The sequence below is a fragment of the Sminthopsis crassicaudata genome, chromosome 2, assembly GCF_048593235.1.
Source record: "Sminthopsis crassicaudata isolate SCR6 chromosome 2, ASM4859323v1, whole genome shotgun sequence".
Classification (NCBI taxonomy): domain Eukaryota; kingdom Metazoa; phylum Chordata; class Mammalia; order Dasyuromorphia; family Dasyuridae; genus Sminthopsis; species Sminthopsis crassicaudata.
In genome coordinates, this window is record NC_133618.1 from 596,584,400 (window position 1) to 596,609,232 (window position 24,833).

At 35.4% G+C, this 24,833-nt stretch overlaps 1 protein-coding gene across 3 annotated transcripts in view; it reads right to left on the reverse strand.

Annotated features, from left to right (window-relative positions):
• LOC141558473 (CDK2-associated and cullin domain-containing protein 1-like) overlaps positions 1 to 23,936 on the reverse strand; it is an 86,699-nt gene extending 62,763 nt beyond the window's left edge. For all 3 annotated transcript variants that reach the window (XM_074295731.1, XM_074295729.1, XM_074295730.1), the window contains exons 1-3: positions 23,570 to 23,936; positions 11,396 to 11,522; positions 7,578 to 7,680 (exon numbers count right to left, since the gene is read on the reverse strand). In XM_074295731.1, coding sequence (XP_074151832.1) covers positions 7,578 to 7,680; positions 11,396 to 11,522; positions 23,570 to 23,936 — 597 coding nt within the window. The remainder of the gene's footprint in view (positions 1 to 7,577; positions 7,681 to 11,395; positions 11,523 to 23,569) is intronic.
• Between the last annotated feature and the right edge of the window lie 897 nt (positions 23,937 to 24,833).

Consider the following 24,833-nt stretch of genomic DNA (forward strand, 5'->3'; position numbering starts at 1 on the left):
CACTACATTAAGAACTCTATGGAGTCTGAAGCCACCACAGTTGCTTTTATATGAGAAAAAATAAACCCATATCCTCAAATTGCAAAGACTTAATAGCACAACTCAAGTACATCAACCTCAGAAGTGAAGTCAACTGTTACCCCACACATTTTATATTACACATACATACACACCCAAAAGGAAAAAAGCCATATATTTTTACAGAGAATACATTATCCCCACACAGCTGAATTTTCTAAATAACTAAAGTTTTCTTTTATCATAAAAATATATTAAATTTAAACTGATTTTAATCAAAGTCTAATATATTATGTTTTACTATTTTCTTAAACAGCAACATAATTAACCTTTTCTCCATGACTCCAGATTCATTATTATGAATATCAATTAATGTATTTTGAAAACTATAAAAATATATTTTCTAAAAACTATCACCTGTATGTTAACATCAACATACACTTTCAAGGCCATAAAATGGATCCCAATAAATTTGGAGAAAATTCTAACCAAAAGCGACAAATATTATCTTAATAAATAAAAGAAGCTCTCTCATTCTCTTTGTGATTAGATTTTTCATTTTCCTTGATAATTTAGCTATTCTAATTTTAATTTAGATGGCAGACAGTAGTCTCTATCACCTTCAGCTTTAGATTTAAGAATTAAACTTAGAATAACTAATAAAATACAACTAAGCATTTTCTACACAGAAACACTGGAGACTAGATCTTTGATACCAAAGCAACAGAGATGATGAAAGTAGGCACACTCATACATAATATATTACATTTTTTCATTTTTACTCATTATTCTCAAGAGTCAGAACATAAAATTTCTACTCCAATGTCTCCTTTAGCCATAATAAAATAAATTCCTTAAAGCAAAATGAGTTAGTGGCTTCAAATTTTGGCAAAAAAGCAGATTTTCAAAAGTTCTACTTAACGATAACATTTTATCTTATTTGACACTTGTGACAAAACCATGCTATCTTAAAAACTCTTAGCAGGGAAGTAATGAGCTGATGTATCTTGAAAATCAATGGTTTATGTGATTTTGAAATAGCATTACATATTAAACAGATTACATATTTTTAAATCTTTTGCAAAGCTTTATAGTATGTTATGATCCTCCACAGGGCAAGATAGTAATGGCAAAGTTTTCCTTATTTGCTCCAATTTTAAACTTCAAATAGACAGTGCTTCTCAATTTACAAAAAGATTCAATGTAATGTTTATTATACATACATAAAACAGTGTACCTTTCCTGGACAAATAGTTATATTTTCAGACTACTTTATCTAATGTTTCAGTGTTCAGTATTCTCCACCAAAATATTTTTAGGAAGCAAGAATGAACAAGTTCATGTAGTCCACATACCAAAATGATCAAGTGCTGCTCTAGATGACACAGATAGTGATACACTAGAACCATTTGCGATTTTTATCTGACCCGCTTACTTACATTGGAATAAGGTGCTGAAAGCAAAGAAGCAGAATTGCAACCAAGTAAATAGGAAAACAAGGTAGATTTTTCTTCTCTTTTCTTTTTCTCCCACCCCTTTTTCTTTTCCCCCAAAACTCCTGACAAGCTTTGGCAAACAGAGACAGGGAAGAGGGTGGAGACAGGAAAAGTACACACAGAGAAACACAAACCAAGGGACAGAGATAGAAAAGAGAGAGAAGAGAAGGCAAGGAACAGACACTGAGATGATAGAATAAAGACAAAAGAGACTACTTTAACTACTTAAGAGACTACTCTTTCATATAATACTTAATAAAAAAAAAAAATAGTCTACGATTTTAGAGATCATTAATTAGTATATATAACAAAGCTAATAGCCACTCTTCAGTTTAGCAAAGTGCAGTAAAAAAGTGTGCAGAGATCATAAGATCTAGGTTTGAACTCTACTGTTTGAGTAGATTAACCTCTCTGAGTCAGTTTCATCATGTCACCTGAATTTATCTATATCACTTAATTATTCTGAGCAAAGTGTTTTGTAAAACTTAAAGCACTATATATAAATGTGAATTTATTAAGATCATTTTTAACTAAATACTCAAGCATTGAATTTTTAAGAGTCAGAATGTAACAACAATTAATTCTACCTTATTTTGTAGAGGCAAAAACTAAGACTCACAAAATAGTATCTTGCATTAATGGTCACAAAGCCTGGATTAGAACCGAAGTGCTTCCTAATATATACTATACTACCAAACTTGGACCAAATAACATTATAGCTATAGAATTTTCAACTTCATGGAAAATAATCTAAAATTGAATTTTCAAGTAAACTAGGAAAATGAAAAAAAAAAAAAAAAAAAAAAAAAAAAAAAGAACATGATAATATTAAAAATAACCAAATAGTGTAATAATAAATGTTCAGTGAATAAGTAACTATCAGTTTCCACATTGATTTAAAGAGGACAAATAAGTTATTTTGAAATATTCACAATCTAAAATCTTTTCAAGAAAAGCCTTGTGAATACGTATCTTTGCAAAAAAGTGCCACTAAGAGGAGTTTGTATAGCACTCTAGTGCCCTCTAACTGTAAGAATTTTTTAAAATATGCCCTTATAATACATAAATACACACATATTAGACTTACACTGAAATCCTAAATTCACTGTTAAGATTATATACAGGTTTCAATTCAAAAGTCAGAATAACAATGTATAAGTATATCTAATGTGACAACAATAAAGCTGGAAATTTTAATGTTCTATAAACTTTATAAGAAAGCATGTCAAACTATATTTTACCTAGCAGTTTTCAATTACAATTTTTATACACCAAAGCATAGAAGTGTATTATTGTTTTTGAAATATTTCATTCACCGATATCTAGAAAAGTAGCAGTTTTGACCATTATATTTAGAAATTTCTCTTGAGAAGCAAATTTATTGAGTTTATATAAGTCTAAGAAATAGCTGCTATAACAAAAAAAGACAATTAAGTATCTAGTCATAAAAGCCAACATTCTCACTAAAATTAAGTTTGGAACTGTTACAAAGTTTCCATTAATCAAGTAAAAAAACAGTGCAAAACAACTATAGAGAGAAAAGCACATTACATAATCTGTAGAAAAAAAATAGTAGTCTTCTATAGTTGGTATAAAGTAACTGAAGACTACAAGGACTATTTGGGTGAGTAGATACTAGGAATAATCAAACTGTAAGGCTATCTCCTACCTAAAATATAAAGGCCTCAGAGATAATCAGGAGAATGGAAACAGTCCAATCAGAGACATAACAAGAGTGGGTGGATCATGTTTTGCCAGAAGGGGAAATGTAGAGGGTGTCAACAATACTATCACAGGATATTCAATACCATCCACTCACACTTTATCCCCCCTCACCCCACATACAATGAACTTTCCAGAAAATAAGCTCCTTCCTGGTTCCTAGAAAATGGACAGTCCGTCAACAAAGAAGAAACCTTGAAGAATCCTGAGGTGGATTACCTCAGGCGCGCGCGCGCGCACACACACACACACACACACACACACACACACACACACACACACACACACCTGTTACAGACTCAAAAAATGCTAGTTAACCCTTCTGCTCTAGAGTACACTGACTATTCTTCAAGTACTAAAATGCTTCCACATCACCAGCCTGAAAATTTTAAATACTGATGATATACAGCAATAAATAACTTTTCAGAAAGCTAAATTACTATAATACAATGTAACTAACACTGGGGGGAGGGGGGAGAAATGGTACCTGACTATCACTCAAAACTTCATTGTGATAGCAGCAAAATAATGTCAGAGTTTAAGTGTACTCCTCACAGCAGAGCACCTTCTCCAACTTATTATCTGAGATGTTGTATCATGTTCACTGATAATGAACATATTTTATTTAAGTAAAGATTTTTCACTGTTTTCTAAATACAGTAAATATTGGAAACTAGAAGGCAATTCATACCTTATTAATTTTTTTTCCCAAAATACCATAAACAATGAGAAGGTTAAAGGAAAGGAAGATGGATTTGTTAAGCAACTACTAGGTGCCAGACACTATATTAATCCTTACAAAAACCCTGGGTGAGAGGTGATAATATTATACCTATTTTACAGATAAAGAAACTCAGGCAGAAAGAGGTTAAGGGATTTGCTCAGGGTTACTGACATGTATGAGGTCAAATGTGAACAAGTGTTCCTGATTCTAAGTTCCATGCTCTCTCTACTGTACTACCAGGTTACCTCTAATCATACTGCACCGCCTAGATACCATATTTCATAATAAATTCTAAATGGATCTATAATCTTTATTTAAAAAACAGAGATATTAAAGATGATTACAAAAGATAAAACGTTCAATTTTACTTGGCCATTTTCACACAATTAAAAGGCTTTTCACAAAATTAATACAATTGTTATTAGAAGATAAGTAAATTGGAAAAATATCTTTGCAATAAATACTTCTGATAAAAGCATGATAATTCAAGATACAAAGGGAATTGATAGAAATATATAAAAACAAGATAACTATCCTTGAATAAGTGGAATAAATAAGTGGAAAAAGGATATAAATAGCCAGTTTTCAAATATGAAAATGTGAACCATCAATGACCACATTAAAATGCTCCAAATACCAATTAGGATAATTAGAAATTTAAAAACTTTTAAAGTTCTGTCACATACATATCATACTAGCAAAGATGACAAGGAAAATTCCAAATGTTGGAAGAGCTTTGGAGATCAGGCACACTCATATAATACTGGTGAAACTGTGAATTGGTAACAATTTAATAAAGCAATTTGGAACTATACCCAAGAAATCACTAAAATGTAATCATTGTTCTAAGCCCAACTATCACTATTAAAGCCCCCCAAAATAAAGGAGCTTATATACAAAAAAAAAAATTTTTTTTGGCAATACTTTTGATAGTAGCAAGAAGTAGAAACAAATAGGTATACAATAACAAAGCAGGATCACAGATTTTAGAAATAGCATAGTCCTCTGAGGAAACTAAGGTTAAAAGAGGCTGCTTGAACTACCCATATATACCTGACTCAGAAGAACAGAATGGATTACTACACCAAAGTAAATGACAAATATTAAAGAATCTTTGTTTTCCTTGACTATAATTTCTTGTCATAAGGGTACTTTTCTACTGGGTGGAAAGAAGATAAGACAGCACTGTGGCTTTCCATGGGAGGACCCTTGGGAACTCTTGAGGTCCTCAAGATTCTTATTATTATAATTATTCTTATAATTATACTAAGATGCTTTCCTTTCTAATATGATAAATATTGTCAGATATAATCTATATAAACAAAAGTTTTTTGGGGTCCTGAATTTTTAAGTGTGAAAAGATCTTGAGATCAAAAAGTATAATAGCTACAAAGTTAATGGTAGTGCCTGAGATTCAAACAAAAAAAAAAAAAAAAGCATTTAAAAACACTTAATAGAAAACAACAGTTCTAAGGAGACAAAATAGGGAAATTATATTACAACTTTGTTTTCTATATATAACAAACTATACATAAAAATGTCATGATTTCTTATGTAATATCCCACTTTAGTTCATATATTGAAATGTTTCTTGGTGATAAAATGCATAAAAAAGAAAAAAAAATTGATGAAGATGGGAAGCAATGTTACACAATAATATAAAGAGTGCTAAATTTGGAGTCAAAAGGCCTTGATTTAAAATCCCAAGTCTATTAAATTGCGTGCATACAATTCTTAAGATTAAAAAGTTATCTTCCTTCTCCAGATTCCACTATTGACTCTACATTTTTCCTACTAATGCACAAGATGCAAGTTCTCTCAGATTCTAACTTTACTCTGAAAGTTCACTCTTTTATCCTGCAATCCCTTCTAGGCTCAGTCCCTCCCAGAACTTCCATTTTATTACAACCTTCTTCAAACCACCCACTTATTGGGTTCCTATTATTTCTCATCCTCCCTCATTAGACTATAAGCTCCACAAGAGGAGGGGATGTATTAATGCTTGTTTGTATTACCAATGCTCAGCAGTGTTTTTCACATAACTGGAGCTTAAATAAATGTTTGATGATTTGTTTTTTTCTTGAATTGCAAGAGCTGCCAATTCTTTTTATGGTAAGTCATAGTGATGTGTCAAAGAGGGTTCTCCAAGTATATACCTAATGTATCAAAACAAAATGCACCAAACTTTAAAAAAAAAAAAAAAAGCAATGAACTAAACTAAGATCCCTTCTGATGTGGGCAGTAGCCCCCTTTAAGATTCCTTTTCTGATCTCCAACCCCTTTTGGGACTGACCTTTGATGATCTAGTCAAAACCACCTTTTTGTATTCCAAGGGGAGAGATCCGTATCTGAGCTAACTTAGGCTGTACTCAGCCCCCATTCTAATGATCTGCTCAGGTTTCCAACCCCCCACCTGCCCCTCGGGAGTCAACCTGAGACTCCATCCATAGGCCTCTTCAAGCAAATAAAACAGCCAAGCTGGAATCATCTCTTTGCAGAGGGTTGAAACATGCAAGCACCATGCTTTGCATCCCAGACTCTCTGTCCACCACTTTTGGTGTATTTCTTCCTCTATCTAATACCTTTTACTAACCAGACTTTAACCTTACTTCCAAACCCTACAATAAATCTCTTTTTATCAGTCTAGATTTTCGGGCCTATAAATTCATTTACAGGGGACTCTCACGCCACCACTAGACCTCATTTAACTTTGTATCCTTGCGCCGAATCCAAAGGGTTACAGGGGAGCTCCATTTGACTCCCTGTACCCCAAACCTGCCATTAGACCTCAATTAATCCTAATTTTATCTAGACCTCCTCACCTTCTATCTAGAATCTATGATTCAATGTTGATATAACTAAATATAACTTATTCTCAGAGGTATTTAAGGAAGCCATCAACTTCTAATACAGGTTAAAAGAGAGATGGAGGAAGGGGGAATAGAAAAGGGAAGAAGAGGGAACAGTTTAAATGCAAGGTATGGAATTATAACTAAAAATAATAACTAACCATTATAATAGCATTTATATAGCACTTTTAAGATTTACAAAGTCCTTGACAAATATGTCATATGATCCTCACAAAAATTCTGGGGAAAAAAAAAAGGTGTTATTATTACCCTGTTTATTTAAAGATAAGGGAACACAGGCAGAGATAAAATGATTTGTCCAGGGTCACACAGTTAGTAATAATTTAAAATGGGATTTAAACTCAAGCTTCCCAAGTCTAGATTAAGCCCTTTATCAACTTCATCACCTAGGTACCTAGGTTTTTTTTCTTTCTTTCTTTCTTTTTTTTTTAAATAAACAAAACATAACAACAAATGTCATTTAAGACTCTATTACAAATCTTGGACTACAGGAAAGGGGAAGTAGAAAGGGAGAAGGAAGAGACTCAATATAAAAATCATCACAATTTATATTTCAACTTTTAAAAAGAAATGTACATCTCCAAACCAAGAATCATATGGTTTAATCAACTTTGAAAGTCTTAATAATTATGTAAATTGTGAACTATTCAATGAACTACTTCCCTAAAGCCATAATACACATGCTACTCCATTTGCACAAAACAGGTTTTGGGGGGAGGGGTGGGAGAAGATCAAGGAATTCCTTACCTGCAGCTCCTTTGAGACTCTCTCTAAGTGGTTAGTTATCTTTTTAATCAGATCATTATACATCTGTTCGGAGTGCTGCTGGCAAACACATTTATACACACAGCTGCAGAAAAACAAAAAACTGCTTTTACAGTGAGGTACTTACAGCAACTTAAATTTAATGCAACTATGCAAATGCATTGTAGACAAAAGAAAATTGAAACTTAGGGGCAGCTAGGTGGCACAATGGATAGAGCACCAGCTCTGAAGTCAGGAGGACCCGAGTTCAAATCAAGTCTCAGACACTTAATAGTTCCTAGCTATGTGACCGTGGGCAAGTCACTTAACCCTAGCCTCAGAAAAAAAAAAGAAAAGAAAAGAAAATTGAAACTTTAAAAAACTGGCCCCTAATAAATAGGTTTTACCTTTTGCCCTCAAGTAATATTCAATTATACCAAAATGTTTGAAAGATAAAGTTAATATCACCTATTTAAAAAATATTGGCAGCTGTGCATAATCAAATGGGAGTGAGGTAGAGGAGGGAGAAGAAGCATTATAGATCTGTAATTGTCACTAAGAGGCTTGATTTTTTTTTTTTTCTTTCAAGAACACCAGAATAGTATTTATGACTGTAACTTGTAGTTAACCATTACAACATTAACTATTACAAGCTTTTGAAATACAGTAAGATCTTAAAATGTCTGTTTCCAAAGAAAAATGCATTTAAGTTCAAACAAATAGAAATGCTAGGAAATCTCTATTTCAAAATTGTCCATTTCCCTCAAAGCTCATTTTAACCAATATGCAGCTTAAAAGTTACCTTATTTTTTACTTTACAAATTAAATATATAGCTGTTTGTGAGAAAGCAGTGTTTAACACATTAGTATTGGTTCTGGACTTTAATTGTTCTTCAGTATTTCAGTCATGTCTCACTCTTTATAACCCCATTTGGGGTTTTCCTGGCAAAGATCCTAGCATGGTTTGCCATTTCCTTCTCCAGTTCATTTTATAGACCAAGAACTTAGGAATAGGATTAAGTGAATTGCCCAAGGTCACATATAAGTTGTTTAAGGTCAAATTTGAACTCAGGAAGATGAGTACACAACATAACATACCTAGTTGTACATTAATAATTGTATCTTTTTGTAGTTTTTCGGAATCATTGTCAGTTATCACAGTTGCTAGCAATACTTATTCTCCATCACCTCTATCACCTCACCATTTCTAGTAAATCAGACCATATGTAGCTCTAACAAGCATAGTCCAGATGAACAGAATTACAGCAAACTTTTCATAGAGGAAAAAAAAATATCAACATTTCTAATGCTGCATTTCTCCAAGACTGAATACATAACCATTTCCCCCTTTGATTGTACCTCCCTCCCTATGCCAATTTCCATAGTTCCCTTTTAATTATTTTCAACAGTAGTATTCTCAACATCTAAAATCATCTGCTCCCTCCTTAATCCCCTACATAAAAGCAGCTGACAAATTCTTTCAATTCAACACCACCAACAGTTACTCCAACTATTTCTTTCATTTTACTTTTGTTACTACCAATCTAATATAGGTCCTTATGTTATCCTAGGAAAATTGAGTAAATTTCTAGATGATTCTCTAATCCATTCTCCATCCCTTGACAAAGGAAACTGTTCCCTCCTGGGCTCAAAAGCTTTTAGGGATTATTTCCCACTGCCTATCAAACAAGATACAAATTTCTCAGTCTTAAATTTAAAGTCCTTCATAACTTAAGTCCAATCTATTTGTAGTCTTATTTCATATACATTAGCTCTTTAAACAGTTTGGGCTAGATTATTCACCATTCCCTAATCTCAATTTACCCATGACCCCTACATTCTTAAAAGATTGGGCCTATTTCTAAAATGCCTAATCTTCAGTTGTTGAAGTCCTTCCATTCCTACTTAAGACATAAACACCACCAAGAAGCTTTCCCTGTTCCCTCAATTAAAAATGAGACCCCTCCGGTTAAATTTCTTATGTCATTCTGTAGACATAGAATAGACACTCAAACATTTAAGTGCTTATTAATATGTTCATGTCGCATACCTCTTAATATAAGTTCCCCATTGGAGGGCGTTATGTTAGATTTTCATCTTTGTATCACCTTAATCATATTAATTAGTTGCTTAGTAAATATTTATTTAATTGAATGCTATTTTTGTGAGTTCCTTTTTTTTTTTACTCATATCTAGATTGTTAACATTCTAGATGGCTGAAATGGAGAGGAAGGGCTGAATCTTCATTTCAATATAAAACATTGCACAGTGAAAAATAACTATCAAATTTTTCATACAAATTGTTTTTAAATTATATCCATTATACAACATGAGTTGTGGTTATAAAGCAACCTTTCTTTCTTATAAAGCAAAGTGCCCTGACATCAGCTATGCTAGACACTGCTAAAATAAATTACATTATTTTTTCTAATTTCACATGAGAACATAAAGATATTAAAAAGGACTAGTCTGGGGCAGCTGACTGGAGTAGTGGATAGAGCACCAGCCCTGAAATTAGGAGGACCTAAGTTCAAATCTGGCCTCAGACACTTAATCCTTCCTGGATATGTGTCTCTGGGCAAGTCACTTAACCCCAACTGACTTAAAAAAAAAAAAAAAAAAAGGGACTAGTCTGAGTCTCATTAATGGAGGAAGAACATAAGTAACATGTGTAAAAGACAACAAATCTTTGGAAAATGAATATAGCTGGAAAGTATTTAATAGAAACATAAGGCTGAAAGACAACAATTTCTGACAACTATCCTTGTCAGCTATGTAAGAGGGTGATTCCATAGTTGAACTACCAAGAGTCTGGAAGCAAGATTAAGTTGGAAAGCCACTAGTGTTGGACTGGCAAAAATGAACTGAGATTCTTGGCAGGTGACTAGATCCAAATGGTAATACTAAGCTTCATGGTGACTTCCTTGAAGGCAAGGACAGTGTTTCCCCCTTTTCTATATCTCTAGAGTTTAGCATAGTACCTGGCACAAAGTAGGTGCTTAATAAATGCCTACTAACTGAATGTCCCTTAGACTCCTACTCTTTTTGTCCTTGCCTACCACATTGCCACCCTGAGAAGCTTCATTTCTGGAGTTCTTCCCCCTCTCCTCATCAGTGTCTCTAAGTAACACCATTTTAGGTAAAATTCCAGCAATACTTCATTTCATTCCAGCCCAAACTATCTCCAAGACTTCTTGTCAGTAGTAGTATTACACTTGTACAATCTCTTCTTCCCTTTCCTCAGCCCACCTATGTATGGCCTTACTCCATCAGAATATATGATCTTTGAGGGTTGCAATTCTTGTTGCTTGTATGGTTTCAATATTCCCTAGCATAGTGCCTGGCACACAGCAAACATGTTTACTATCTACACTAATATTGTGCAAGCTAAATCAGATACATGTTTACACAGCTTAGATAGAATGATGTCCCTAATGGCTACTCCTATAAATCTGGGTATAAACAGCCTGGTTCTTGTTCCCTTATGGGCTAGATAGAAACAAGCTTCCTCATAACAGAAAAATCGTCAGCCATCAGATAATTCACTGTAAAGGGCACTAAGATTTAAAGAGCTTCATATCTAAAGAGAAGAGTATGATATCTTCAAAAAGGAAAAGATGAAACCTTGGTTGAAAGAATTCTGACAATACCTTTAAAAAAGACTGGGTGAGTACTAAGAATAACTGTGGTTGTGGAGTTGACCTAATACTCTACTTATATGCATTAAAAATTAAATCACATTTAAATTACAATTGGACCAATAAATGAATCATGTTTAAAAAAAAAAAAAAAAAAGTCCATTCCTTTAAAGATAATCTTACCTGTATATCTGTTCATATGATATAGGGATATAGTCACCAGGACTCTGAGTTAAAAGCTGATCTATGGCACCATCCAATTTTGGCCAGTATGTGCTCTTATAATCTTCAATAGTTATAACATTCATTACTAAAAAAAAAAAAAAAAAGTCATGTTCATCTATCATACTTAAAACAGTGATCCAATTTCATTATAATATTTTAACTATATCTGATTTACTCCCCAATTTTATACTTGTCCTCTATCACCTAATCATGACTTCATTTCTAATTGGCACCCCATTTGCCAAAAAACCATTTCAACAGAAAATAAAAATTTCCCAGTCAGTAATTTAAACCAACCATCAATTTACAATTTGACAAGAATTAAACATTTCATCTTTAACAATGAAAGTATTTGGCAAATTCAGCTGATACTACCAGTTTTTCTTACTCCTTTTCCTAAAACTTCAGTACCAGTAAAATATTCTCAAACTCCAGTGCATAATCCATTCATTTCCACTAAGAATATACCGACAGTATACTTTAAAGCTGAAAAGACAAGATCAAATACCCCAGAATGAACCCAATCTGAGTAGGACTGTGAGACTAAGTGCTTGGAGAGGCAGCTAGATGGCACAGTAGATAGAACAATCAGGATTCAGGAGGAATCTGAGTTCAAATCTGACCCTCAAACACTTAATACTTACTAGCTATGTGATCCTGGCAAAAATCATTTAACCTCAATTGCTTCATTGAGGGAAAAAGGAAGAGAGAAAAGAGAGGGGAGAAGGAGAAGGGAAGGGGGAAGAAAAGAGGGAAGGAGGAAGAAGGGAAGGAATAGAGGAGAGAAAGGGAGGAAGGGGAGAGAGGGAGGGAGAGAGACAGACACAGAGACAGACACTAAATGCTTGTGATAATTTAAAGACACATTTTAAAGACTGTCTGAAGCAACTTTGTGGCCAACACTCATAGAAGGGAAAATTTCCATAAGAAAAGAATAATCCCTCTAGATGTAACAGTTTCACTTAAAGCTCTCATTACTTTTCTAAAGTTTTTTTCACACTGATACAATTCTAAAAGGTGATTCACTATTAGCTCCATTCCAAAGATGAGTTGGCCAAGAGGCTAATGTCCAGAATGAAACTATGAAAAAGAGAGGGATAGCCCAAAATCTCCCATTTTATAATCTACGTGAGAATTAATGAGACATAACAAGACCTAAAACTTAAATATGGAAGAGTTTTTTTGAGGAAGAATATAAGGCTTTTAAACCAAGAAGCAATGTAATGAAGTTCCATTATAACAGTACTGATAAGTTTTTCATTATTAATTTGACAAATATGGCATGATTTCAGGGACACTTCCAAAATTATTTTTAAAAATAAAAGCAGGAAGTATAAGTGAAAGTTGAGAACTTTTGTGGTTATTTCCACAACTAACAAAAGTTGTAAGATACTTAATAGATGATTTGTACTATTAATATTTTTAAAATTTCCTAAGAACTAGGAAACCAATTTGGTTGGGCCACATTTTCCTCACCAGCAAAAGAAGGTTAAACTAGGATTTAACAACTTCCTTCTTAGGAAAACCATCAATATTTATCATGGGGGGGGGGGGTGAGAGGGAATGGGAGGTTATCAGAGCAGCAGAACTTAAAAATGGCAAGTATCAGGAGTACCTACAGGGAATGAACTAGTTGATGAGAACAATATTGCTACCCAAAGGAAATATGTATAGTGAAAAGAAAAAAAAAAAAAAAAAGGCATAATTTATATGATGAGAGAATTAAGTTTTAAAAATTAAAAGAGACTCTTAGCAGAAGTACAGAGTTGGTGATATGATTTCTGGGACAATTCTCTCAAACCTCTCAAGAATTTTTTGATTCCTGAATCTGGATTAATTATCAAAACCACTACTAAAAATGTTAAGCAATGCAGATGCAAGCACAAATCCATAGGGCACTCTACCGGAGACATCCTTCAAACCATTACTTTAGTGTAAATATTAACTTAGTTCCAAATAGCCCTAACAATATTACTGGTGCTCAAGAAGAGACTCAAATTATTTTTTAAAATCTAAGAGCTATACCTTGATCCCAAAAAATATACAAACCTGGTCTGACCTATTTTTTGATGCAACTGTGCTAGTACTTTGTGGTAACTATTCCTTTAGTAAATACCCACAAAACACTCTAACAGGATTATATAGAATTTAATTGAAGTCAAACTCACCAGCCTACAGTTTGTCATTCTTTTATGAAAATTAGGATATTTGTAATCCTCTATTCTCAATATTTCCTTAATTCTCCATCATCTTTCAAAGATTGAGTAACCAAAGATGAGATTGGTTCAACAATCCCATCTGCCAGCTTTTTTAATACTTGAGGAAATAGTTCATCTGGATGAACTGAGTTTATAGATCTATAGCTGTTCAGTGTTTATATAGACATAGATAGTTTTAACACTAAGGCCTAGAGATGTTAAGGACTTACTCAAAATCATAAGTAGTGTCAGAGTTGAGGTTTCAACCTAGGTCCTGACCCCAGACCAAGCTTTCTATTATAGTATCAATCCACTCAATTCAGCCTAAGTGTTTGCTGACAAGTTAAGGATTGCATACTAACTGCTAAAGGATAAAGCAACCATGACATTCCCAAAGTGGTCTGGGTTAAGATAAGAGTACAGGAGCCATCACCTCCCTACCCTTCTGTTATACTTCTCTGAATGTAATTTGAAATCACATTTACCTTTTTGAGCATCATATTGCACTCAATGAATTTATAAGTCTACTAAACTACCCCTCAATCTCAATTGCTATCTATCCATAACTCCCTTATCTTGTATTCATGAAACTGATGTTCCTAAACCCAAGAAAAAAACTTCATATTAATTCCAAGAAAATTTCTTATTAAACTTGGCTTAATATTCTAGCAGAAGTAGCAATCATTTTCACAAATGGAGAATATGGATAATAATCCATACAGAAGGATGCCTGTGGGGCCTATGGATTTCATTTTCAAATGCAATGTTATCTATGTATTATTACATTTTTATTTATTTGGTTAAATAGTTACCAATTACATTTTAATCTGGTTTGAGCTGTAGTAAGGAGTATTACAAGTAGGTATATGTGACACCTCTGTACTTTTTTTTTTTAATTTCCAAATTTATTTTATTTAAAGAAGCAGGATATGCAAAAAGAAAAACAAAAAAACAATACAAAACAAAATGAAACTAAACAGAAGAGAATATTGTCATATGCCCAGTATTACCCAGGGAGGATTCAAAATATACATACCAACAAATATCAATTTAAGAAAATTAGTATTAGTATTATAGTAGAATAAATTATATTCATGAGTGTGTTTTTTTTTAACTTCATTGTAAATTTTTCTTTAGTTTTTTGCTGCATGCCTTATTTATTTTATTCTTTTTTCCCCCCACTTTTCATCCCTCACCATCACCCCTAAGCAGGCTAAGGATATTTTTATATATACATATGTAGATTAATACAAACACACACACACACACACACACCCCTCCCTTTCATTCATCCCCAAGTAAACTACAGTTAAGATATATTTATATATACATATGTAGATATATACCAACATACACACACTCACATACACAAGTCTTTCTTATCCCTGCTGACCCTTCCATTAAATTCTGCTCCATAATTTGCCTTGACCCAAAGATCTCTCCCTTGTCTTCTTCCCCTACCCTTTGTCTCCCATCCACCTATTCTTCCTCTCTTATTTCTTTATAGATTTTGGATGGTGCTATACCCTTCATGGTACATAGGTAGTATTGCCTATTAAACTTATTCCCATTGTCAGTAGTGTTCAGAACTACAAGGTATACTTTCTTGTCTGTGTTTATTCTTCCTCTGCATCTCATTTGTATGACACTATTTTTACCTTAACTTTGCCCCAATCTTTCTTTTGAGCTTACTCAATTGTTAATAAGTATATATTTCTATATATATAAAACCAATCCATATAAAACCAACAATTGGTTTTTCACTAGTCTATGTTCACTCTGAGGCACAAATTTGTTCTATTTGTGGGAGAAATGGGGAAAGCTTGAAATTTATCAACCTACTCCCAACATCTTCCCAGAATCCTCCCAACACCTCTGTTCTAACCTGTCAATATCTTGACGTATAAATATTAGTTATAATTAAGGTAAGTAAAAAAGTATTATTGCAGTCCTATTTCAAAGAGGGAGATATCTAGATATTTCAGGTCTCCTCCTTCCCACTATAGCATATTGCTATAGGGTTGTAAGTTACTTCTCTATGTCCTCAAGAATTTTTTTTTTCCCCAGATGGTCTATAAAATACTCAAATAATACTCTACTTATGCCTTCACTCTTCTTTATTCAAATGATCTGTACCATTTTTTCACTTCTCTGTTCCCTAGATTTCCATTAAAGTCTTACATCTCTTTAATGCTACTACCACATTACTATCATGGGTCCTCATTCTAAAGTTCTACACTTAAAAGGTCCAATTTGTGTCCCTGCATTAGTATCTCTAATTACTAATACAATATGTAGGATATATTTGAAAAGTATCCTGTCAATAACTTGACTTATTAATATCCATTTCTAGCTTTTTCTGTTTAGTCATCTTTCAGATTGTCCAACTTTTCATTAACTCCTTTTTGGGATTTTTGTGGCAAAAATATTAGGGTGGTTTGACATTTCCTTCTCCAAGGTATTTTACAGATAAGAAAACTGAGGCAAAAGGGTTAAATGATTTGCCAAGAGATGCATAGCTAGTGTCTGAAGCTGTATCTGAATTCCAGTCTTTCTTACTTCAGACTAGGCACTGTGCCGCCAAATAAGTCACTTTCACGGCACATCTGTTTGTTGAATATCATCATGCTAAGAACCTTGACAAAAATAACTTAATTGCTCAGTAAAAAATATTACTTCTACTAGATCAAATAACAAACATTTATTAAGTGTCCACAAAAAGTGGTGGCATGGGATATGAATACAAATCCCCCCAAAAAATCCCAATTCTCAAGGAGCTTATATAAAGCAGATATTTATATAATATTAAAAGTATGGTTTGTTTCTAGTATATTATTAGATGACATTACACTTATCACTGAAATGATTCAGATCTGAACAGTAAGCATTTATGATAATAAATTTGGAAGTGGGTTGAGTTGGTTAAAATATATTTGGTATTTTATGAGGTTTTAGAAATACCAGATTGCTAGTAATTAGGTAACAATTAAAATATAATTTATTCCAACATAAATAAAAGCATTCTTGAACTCCCATGCAACTTCGGCAACCAATGCCAAATTAAATGTTTATATATCAGTCTAAAGCATACATACATCAAGTTGATGCCATTCAGACTAAAGTAGCCAACTAGTTCAGTCCTGTCTAATAAATCAAGTTAACATGGGAAAACAATGAGGACCCATAATATCTTTTGGAATTGCCTACATTTTCACAATTTATCAGCTTTAAATTTTAAAAGAACCAAAATGGTTAAGCAACTTTAGCACAAATGAGTATTAAACTCAGAAATCATAGAAAGCTTTAATTCAGACTTGATTTTAACTATGGTAGTTAACTCATTGGCATTAATTCATTTATACCAATCTACTCAATCTCAGCAACTCCTCAAAGCCAGCCAGTGGTCACTGCTAAATATTCCATGAAAAACTAATGATATAAATCCAAATTTTAATCTTTGAAATCTTTCAAGTGTTATCAACATGTCTCATCAGGCAATGCCTAGACAAGTCTAAACAATCTGAAATGGAACTTCAAGTAAGAGTTGCAAAACCATGCCTTCTTTCTTCATGGCAAATGGAAAAAAAAAAAAAAAAAAAAGGAACAGGGCATCTGTAAGTTACTTTTAACTGTTTTGGCCCAGGCAATATCATTTCATCCTTTAGTCATATGTTTTAGATTTACATTCCCCTCTCTTTAAAAAAAAAAAAAAAAAAAAAAGAAAGAAAGAAAGAAAAAAAAGTAAAGTAGCCATAATTTTCAAAGAGTCACCTTAAATACACAAAGGGGTATGGTAATTTTAATAACATTAGACTCCAAGACAAATTATTATTAGTCCCTAATATTAAACAGGCTCATCCTACACAAATCCTGTCACAAATGGGAAAACTATCCAGCTCAATTCTATTCACCTCTAACAAGGCACTTAGGAAGCTGGACTGACTAGGTTCTGAGGTTCCTTTCAGCTCTAAATCTGTGATTCTTTAATAATGTATTAATAATGTACCAGGGGGGAAAAATAAGTTTAGTTTCTGCCTTGGCTTTTCTGATTGCAAATAAAACCTCAACTTCTCTCTATCTTCGCTTTCTCAATTGTAAATAAAATCCCAACAGGCTGGACATTTCAGATCTCTCATCCAAGGGAGAAAACCCACCAAGACAAAATGAAAGATTATATGTTAAAGACTTGAAGGAAATAAAACTGCCTACATGACTCAGCAACAAATTCAGAATTATTAAGTCAAAAAAATAAATAACATAAGTTCATGAGCTTTAAATTCAGAGGCCATTAGAAACAATCATGACTAGACAGTGAACAAGTTCCTCACTCCAATATGCTTTGCACTACTCTAGTTTGCCTTCTTAAGCAAGACTGAATATTAAGAAAAATGTTTCAGGAAGTTATGTAAAGGATAGAGATAATGGAAGCTGGATAGGATAACAAGGCAAAATGAAGGTTAGAGTAGATGACATCTAAGGCCTATTCCTAAAAGTCTGGAGTGGTAGCACTGAGAATAGGAAGGGTTAAATTTGACATATTTCAAAAGTTAGAAAAGTCAAATCCTATAAGACATGTTGGGGAAAAAAAAGGGGGGGGGTGGAGGAGGAAAGAATAATCAGGAGGTAGCAGTGTACAGAAAAGTGTTAGATTTGAAATAAACTGAAAAGACTATGTGACCACCTAAGGTCCCTAGCTGGGTCTAAATTCATGATCCTGTACCTCCAAGATTTCTAACCTGGAAGACTAAAGAAATGGTAACTGACCACTGAATACCTAAGAAAAACTAGTTTCTAAGGAGACAAACAATTTGAAAAGACAAATTCTATTTTGTTTCTACGTTTACCCAAATCTCAAACTCTTCAAGTAAATCATGCTGCAGGTTGCTGAAAACATTGAATGGGAGGGCAGAGGAGGGAATAGGAGATATAAATTTAGGAAATATCTACAGAGGAAAAAAAAAAAATACCGACAATCAAGAAACAAGAATATGCTCTGCAGCTGTAATTAAACAATTCCCTCCACCAACTTTAGTATAACTAGGTAAGGTTTTAATAGATAATGGCTATAGGGCTTCACAAAAGTAATAAATTACAGAATATAACACATCTTCTGGACTCTAAGCCCACCACTTTACCTGCTACCAGACTGCTTCTCATGAGCATCTCATGGTACTTTTCTCAGGCCTGTTCTCTTGACCTCTCTAACAACAGCTAGCTAACCCACTCCACTTTGAAACTTTCTTCTCACTTGATTTCTGGGGTTTTATGTTTGCTTGGTTCTATTTTTTCCCCCAAACACTATAGAATTTTAAGGAATAGATTAGTCAATAGTTTCTGTTGCCACAGAGAAGTCATGGGGAATGAAAAATAAGAAATGTCCACTAGATTTATGAAGAAGAAAATCAGTTAACATTTTTAGAGAAAAAAAAAAATCAGTAGAGTAAATCTACTTCAATATATGTAAAAGAATAATAGTTGTATTTATGATTTATGGAAGGTTTTTGGTATGGAACTTGAAGAAAGTTTCTTCACTTCAATACTTCGCATATTTTCTTGCTCCAACATATTCAAGGCACAAAGATTAAAAGATTTTAGCCTAGATGTTGTCAAATTTGTCATATATTCAGAATCTTAAACATTGAAATTAATGTTTTAAATTGTCTTTAAAAATCTACATTACTTCAGTTTCTTTCTGATAATGAAAAAATAAGTTCTTTGACATTTATAACACAAGATGAGATTCACAGATGCATCTAAGAGTATGCCAAGTAAAGGGGGAAACAAAATCATGTTTGTCTACTTTCCACATATTTAAAAAAAAAAAAAAGTCCCATTTATTGTTCTTTCTTTTTTGCCAATTTGTAAACCAAATCAAGGCAGATATGTTGATAAATCCCAAGGAAACAACAATAGTTAGAAAAGTAGGTTAAGAAAGACTATTCTAAGAGGTGTCTTTGTTTTTGCTTTTTTTTTTTTTTAATTTGGTAGCAGTATTAAATATAAACATTCTGGACAAGGCAAAATCCTTGAGTTTAACCTAAAGACACAGTGCAATCAAAATGTTTCATAAGATGAAATGAAATTTTAAAATTTGGCATAGATATAATAATTATATACATATTTCTTCTTCAAATTCCTTTATCCATCTCCATTTCTGCCCCCCTCCCAATGAAGATAAAAGAAGTACATTTATATGAGCTCTGGGTCCAAATTTAACTGCTACTTAGTGATTCTGAGAGAGAAAGAGTATCTCTTAGGGCCTTAGTTTCATCTGTAATATACAGGGGCTAGACAACATTTACAAGATTTTTTTCCATAGGTAAAATGTAATCTACATTTCAGAAATAGTCTATAATTATACTAGCTACTTAAAAGTATTTAATAGACGATCCATACTACAACCAACTTTTTAGAACTAGAAATTGCATTGCAAACATGCTCTTGTTCAGTCTTTTCCTTTATTGTTTCAGTCCTAACTTAGGTAAAGAGAAGTCTTGGAATTTGAGAATTTGTTTCACTAAGTGTTTTTAAGAATAGAAAGCTGCCTAGGATAGGTTAGTCTACCTCTTTCTACAGCTGGCAAGATTATCATCTGTTTACCTGCTGGGAGCAAAGTGGTAAGGGAGAGGAGAGGGGGAAGTTGGAACATAAAGGCAAATACAAATATTGAACACTGTCTTTACATGTATTTGGAAAATAAAAAATTATTGAAAATACAAAAATTTAAAAATATTTATCATTTAAATTCCTCTGGAACAGTTACCATACAACACAACTATGCACTTCTAAAATTATCAATATGGCTCTTTAAGCTGCAATGCAGTAATGTAAAGTAAACAAAATCTCTATGTAGTAGTTACAGCAAAAGCATAAAGACTATCAAGACCTCCACTACAAAGGTTCAATTTAAGAACATACTTGGCAAAAATAATAATAATAAACCAAAAGTTTACTCATCATTTGAATTGCTAGAGATTTTATACTTGAACTATAATAACTTCTTATTTTTCATGTTATCAGTTTAGAAGTGACAGTACAGTTAAGTTGGTGGGGAAAAAAGGACGGCAATACATCATTAGGCTAAGTCAGGCAGAAATAGCTTCAAATCCTACTGGATAGGCTTAGTCCAGTTCACAAACCCTCAGTGCCCCCTGGCAACTAAGACTAGAAGGTGCTGAGAAACTGCTTATTTACATCGGTAGAGGGAGTTTTCTGCAGTGAAATCCACAGGTCTTGTCCAAAATTAAATAGCAATTAAGCTGGACTTGGACTAAGTCCTGGCTCTGCCATTTAACAGTTGTATAGCCTTGGAAAAGTTATTTCAACTCAAATCTGTTTCATGTATAAAATAAGAGAAAAAATAAAAATAATGGTACTCACTATTTCTTGAGACTATGGTAAGAATACACAGTTTCAAGTGCTTTGCAACTATAAAGAGCTCTATAGAAACAATTAGTGACAATTTTTTGAAGAGTAAATTTGGAACATGAATTTGAAAAAGTTCTCTAAGCTGTAAGACTAACTATATTATGAAACATCTTTATATACCCAAACTCCACTGCAAAAATAATTGATGTTATCTACAAAATCAAATCTGGAAACTTAGGATCTTAATGAGTTCTCTGTAGCTAAAGTCGATCCTTCCATCTCAGAATACAATCAAAAGAAATCAGACCATTTTTAAGTCAATTTTTACAGTCATGCCTGAAGGGACAATGCAGTAGAAATTCTATTTGTAAGGAAGACTAAGCAGGAAAAAAGTGAATGAAATTTACACTGTAAATTGACAAATCTCAAAAGTCAAAAATTCACCTAAACCAGAAAAGCAACATATGAAAATCTTTGATGTTAGATATATAAGGCTGAAAGCAGTCAAGCTAGCAATCTATCATCTAAATATTTAGGTTTCAATAATATGCCAAATGTTGGAGTGAAAAGGGAGTAGGAATGGTTATGTGGTTAAGAAATGGTTAAGGAATGTTTAAGAAAAACCTTCATTATGAGACTGGCAGATAGAAATTAACATGATAAGCTACAGGTCAAGGTGAGTCCATAGAGCTTAAAAATAGGGAAAGTGGACCTTCTGCCAACAGAAGTGCATCTAGCTTTTCCAGGCAGGTTCATCAGGTCACCTCAGAGAAGGGCTTTTTAACTTGGTGACATGGATCTCTTTGGAAGTCTGGTGAAAACATGCATAATCTTCTTAAATATAATCTTTTTAAATGTTTAAAATAAAATAAAATATAGAGAATTATCAAGAAGACCAACTATATTGAAATATAGCTACCAAATTGGGGAGGGGGAGCTTGTGGACCCCAAGTTAAAAATTTTTGTACTTAGTTGGCATAGGATAACCAACAATGTCTTAGAACGGAGAATTTTTTCAAACTTAACCTTTTTGAAAAGGACATTTATTGTGGCACAGCTCCAATGGACTAAGCATGCAAAAAACAGTCTAGAGCAAATTATCTTATAATGCCTATATATAAGAACAGCCACCACACAAACCTGCCATCTATCAATCAGAAATGAAATGCAATCTTAGCAAGGGTTTTAAGCAATCTGTGAGACAAACTGAAGGAAAGACAAGCGTCCATTAAGGTCTGTATGCACTAATTGGCTTCCTTGTAAACAGATCAACTTCCCCTACAAAATAATGTGAAGAAAGATTATTCAGGACAATGACAAATAAACCCAAATTTCCTTGAATTTTGATCAAATTATTTTCAAACATCTTTTAATTAGAAAAAAATTTAATGGAATCAAAAACATTCACTAGCACTTGGTTTTCATTTATTAACTTTCTTGCCAATTTAAATGTTTCTCATATTAATAACTAAATATTAAACATCAAATGAAGCTTTTCTTAGTTCTTATACAAGTCATCCGTCCAATCTTCCAAGCAGAAGTGCTGACCTGGACCTTAATAATAATTCAAGGATAAACATCTTAAGTGCCATCCTTTTCCACCCCACCCACGAAATGGAAAGCCAAATTAGGTATCAACATTATCTTCAAGTGACAAAAAGCAATGGGATACATTATCCTCCAATAAAAATTTGCATAATGTTATAATTGGATACTTTGATTCACCCTAATACGTGCTCTGCACAGCAAATTGGGCAATTACTAGTACAGCTTGACAAAATTAGTCACTGAAAACTTCATCTCAAAGTTGCTTTACCAGAGTGAAAAGCAAAATTCCTTATAATAATGGGGGGGGGGGGGAAGTGCAAAAAAACCACATAAATAACCTCGTCATGACTGAAGTCTTTGACTTAGAAAATCACTAAAGAGAAGCTTTTTCAACTCTTAAGAATCAACTTGCTATTTCAGCAATTTTAAAAATAAGTCGTATGACGTCTTAGTTCAGGATGAAAAGACAGGTTTTTCTAAGGCGGAATAGGCTCACAGGGCTGAGACAGAGCACTCATCCGTCAGGAAGTTTTACATTCTGTAACAAACTTCCAACGGGAACAGGTGCTGGACAAAGTTCCCTTCAAGAAGGCCGCCTTGGAAGCGGAGATAGGACTTCTACCTGCCAGGGTCCTGTCGCAGCTTCCCGCTCACACAAAGCCCCGAGCTCCGCAGGCAGCCCGCCCCGCCAGAGGCCGGGCCGGTGTCCCCGGATATGCCGCGCCGCTCACACCCCGGACTCGCAGTTTCGAAAGGGAAGAGCCCTAGAGATCCTCCGGGGTGCCGCCGCCTGCTCTCCTCCCCCACCCCGGGACTAGAAGAGGGCCGGCTCTGCCCATTTCCCCCTCCCTGGCGGGGGTGGAACTCTAACAGGGGAGCCAAGGAGAGCACCGAGAGCCCAGAGCTGTTCCCCAAGGCGGCCGGCGGCCGGGGGCACTATCCCGGCCGGCGGAGGCAGGAGGGGAGGGGGATCGGCGGGACCAAGACCAGAGGAAAGCGGGGGTGAGAGAAGACTCACAGAACTTGGAGGTGGAGGTATTGATGTTGATGGTGGCGCTAGGGGTGGGGGCAGTGGCCACCTTGGCCGCGGCCGCGTCGCAGCTCTTCATCATCATCATCGTCACCCCGTTGGCCTCCGGCGGCGGCCCCAACCCTTCCTTGGGGGCCTTCCTCTCGGTGGCCGCCGCTGCCACGGCCAGCAGCTGCACTCCCGGCGGCTCCCGGGGCGAGGAGGAGGAAGAGGAGGAGGGCGGCGGTTGGGGCGGCGGTTGCTGCCGGTAACCGTCCATGGCGGCCTCCCAGTTGTTGTGGTTCTGGTCGTCCATCATCGCCTCATAGCCGCCGCCGCCGCCGCCGCCCTCCTCCTCCTCCATGCTCTCCTCCATGCCTCCGGCCCCGGAGTGCCTCGCAGGACTCCCCCTCCTCCCGATACTCACAGTCACACACTCACAGCCCGCCGCCCTCCCCTCGGTCCCTTTCCCCGCCTCCCGTGACACCTGCCGCCTTAACCCAGGGGCCGGGGGCACCGCGGCCGCATGGCAGCGCTCACATCTCCGGAGACTGCAGAGGGACTGGGGGACGAGGGAGAGCGAAGAGGAGAGGAGGGCCTAAGAGGGAAGGGGAGGCGGAGGAGAATCGGGGAGACCGGCGCTAGCTGCCGGTGGGCGTCCCGGGCTCTCCTCGGGTACAGCCAAGCCGTAAAGTGCCGAGTGCCGCTCACGACATTTTACAGCAGCTCCCGCAGGGCAGTGAAAACGGACCGAGGGGAAAGCAAAAGAAGTAAGGGAGGAGGGGACCTGTCCCGGCAGAACACGTGGTGCGGGCGGAAGGGAAAAGAGGAAGAGATGGTGAGAGGGGCGGGGCCTCCATCGTCAGTTCCCCCCCCCGGGGTGCTATTGGCAGGAGGATTGCCAGGGACGCAGCTAAGCGATCACGTGTTGGGGGGAAAGGGTGTAGTATTGATTCAGCGAAGTTCTGACTTTCAATGGCGCGACCAATGAGGAGCTCTGTAACAGGTGACGGAGGAAGTAAACTGCGCTTGCGCAATTCTTGGGCCGGAGAGCGCTGTAGAAAGTAGGTGGGCTTGATAGTTTCTGGCTTCCCTCACACCGCCCCCGCCATGGTTGCCAGGACAACGCAGCACCTGTACAATTCACCCCCTGGAGAGCCCCAGGTAATAAAACGGCCTGTTGGGGTCGGTGAGCTCCAGGTTTGCTTTGAAACTTCAGGAGATCCATAACTCACTTCCTCTTCGCTCCATCTCCCCGTGCAGATTGCAAAGC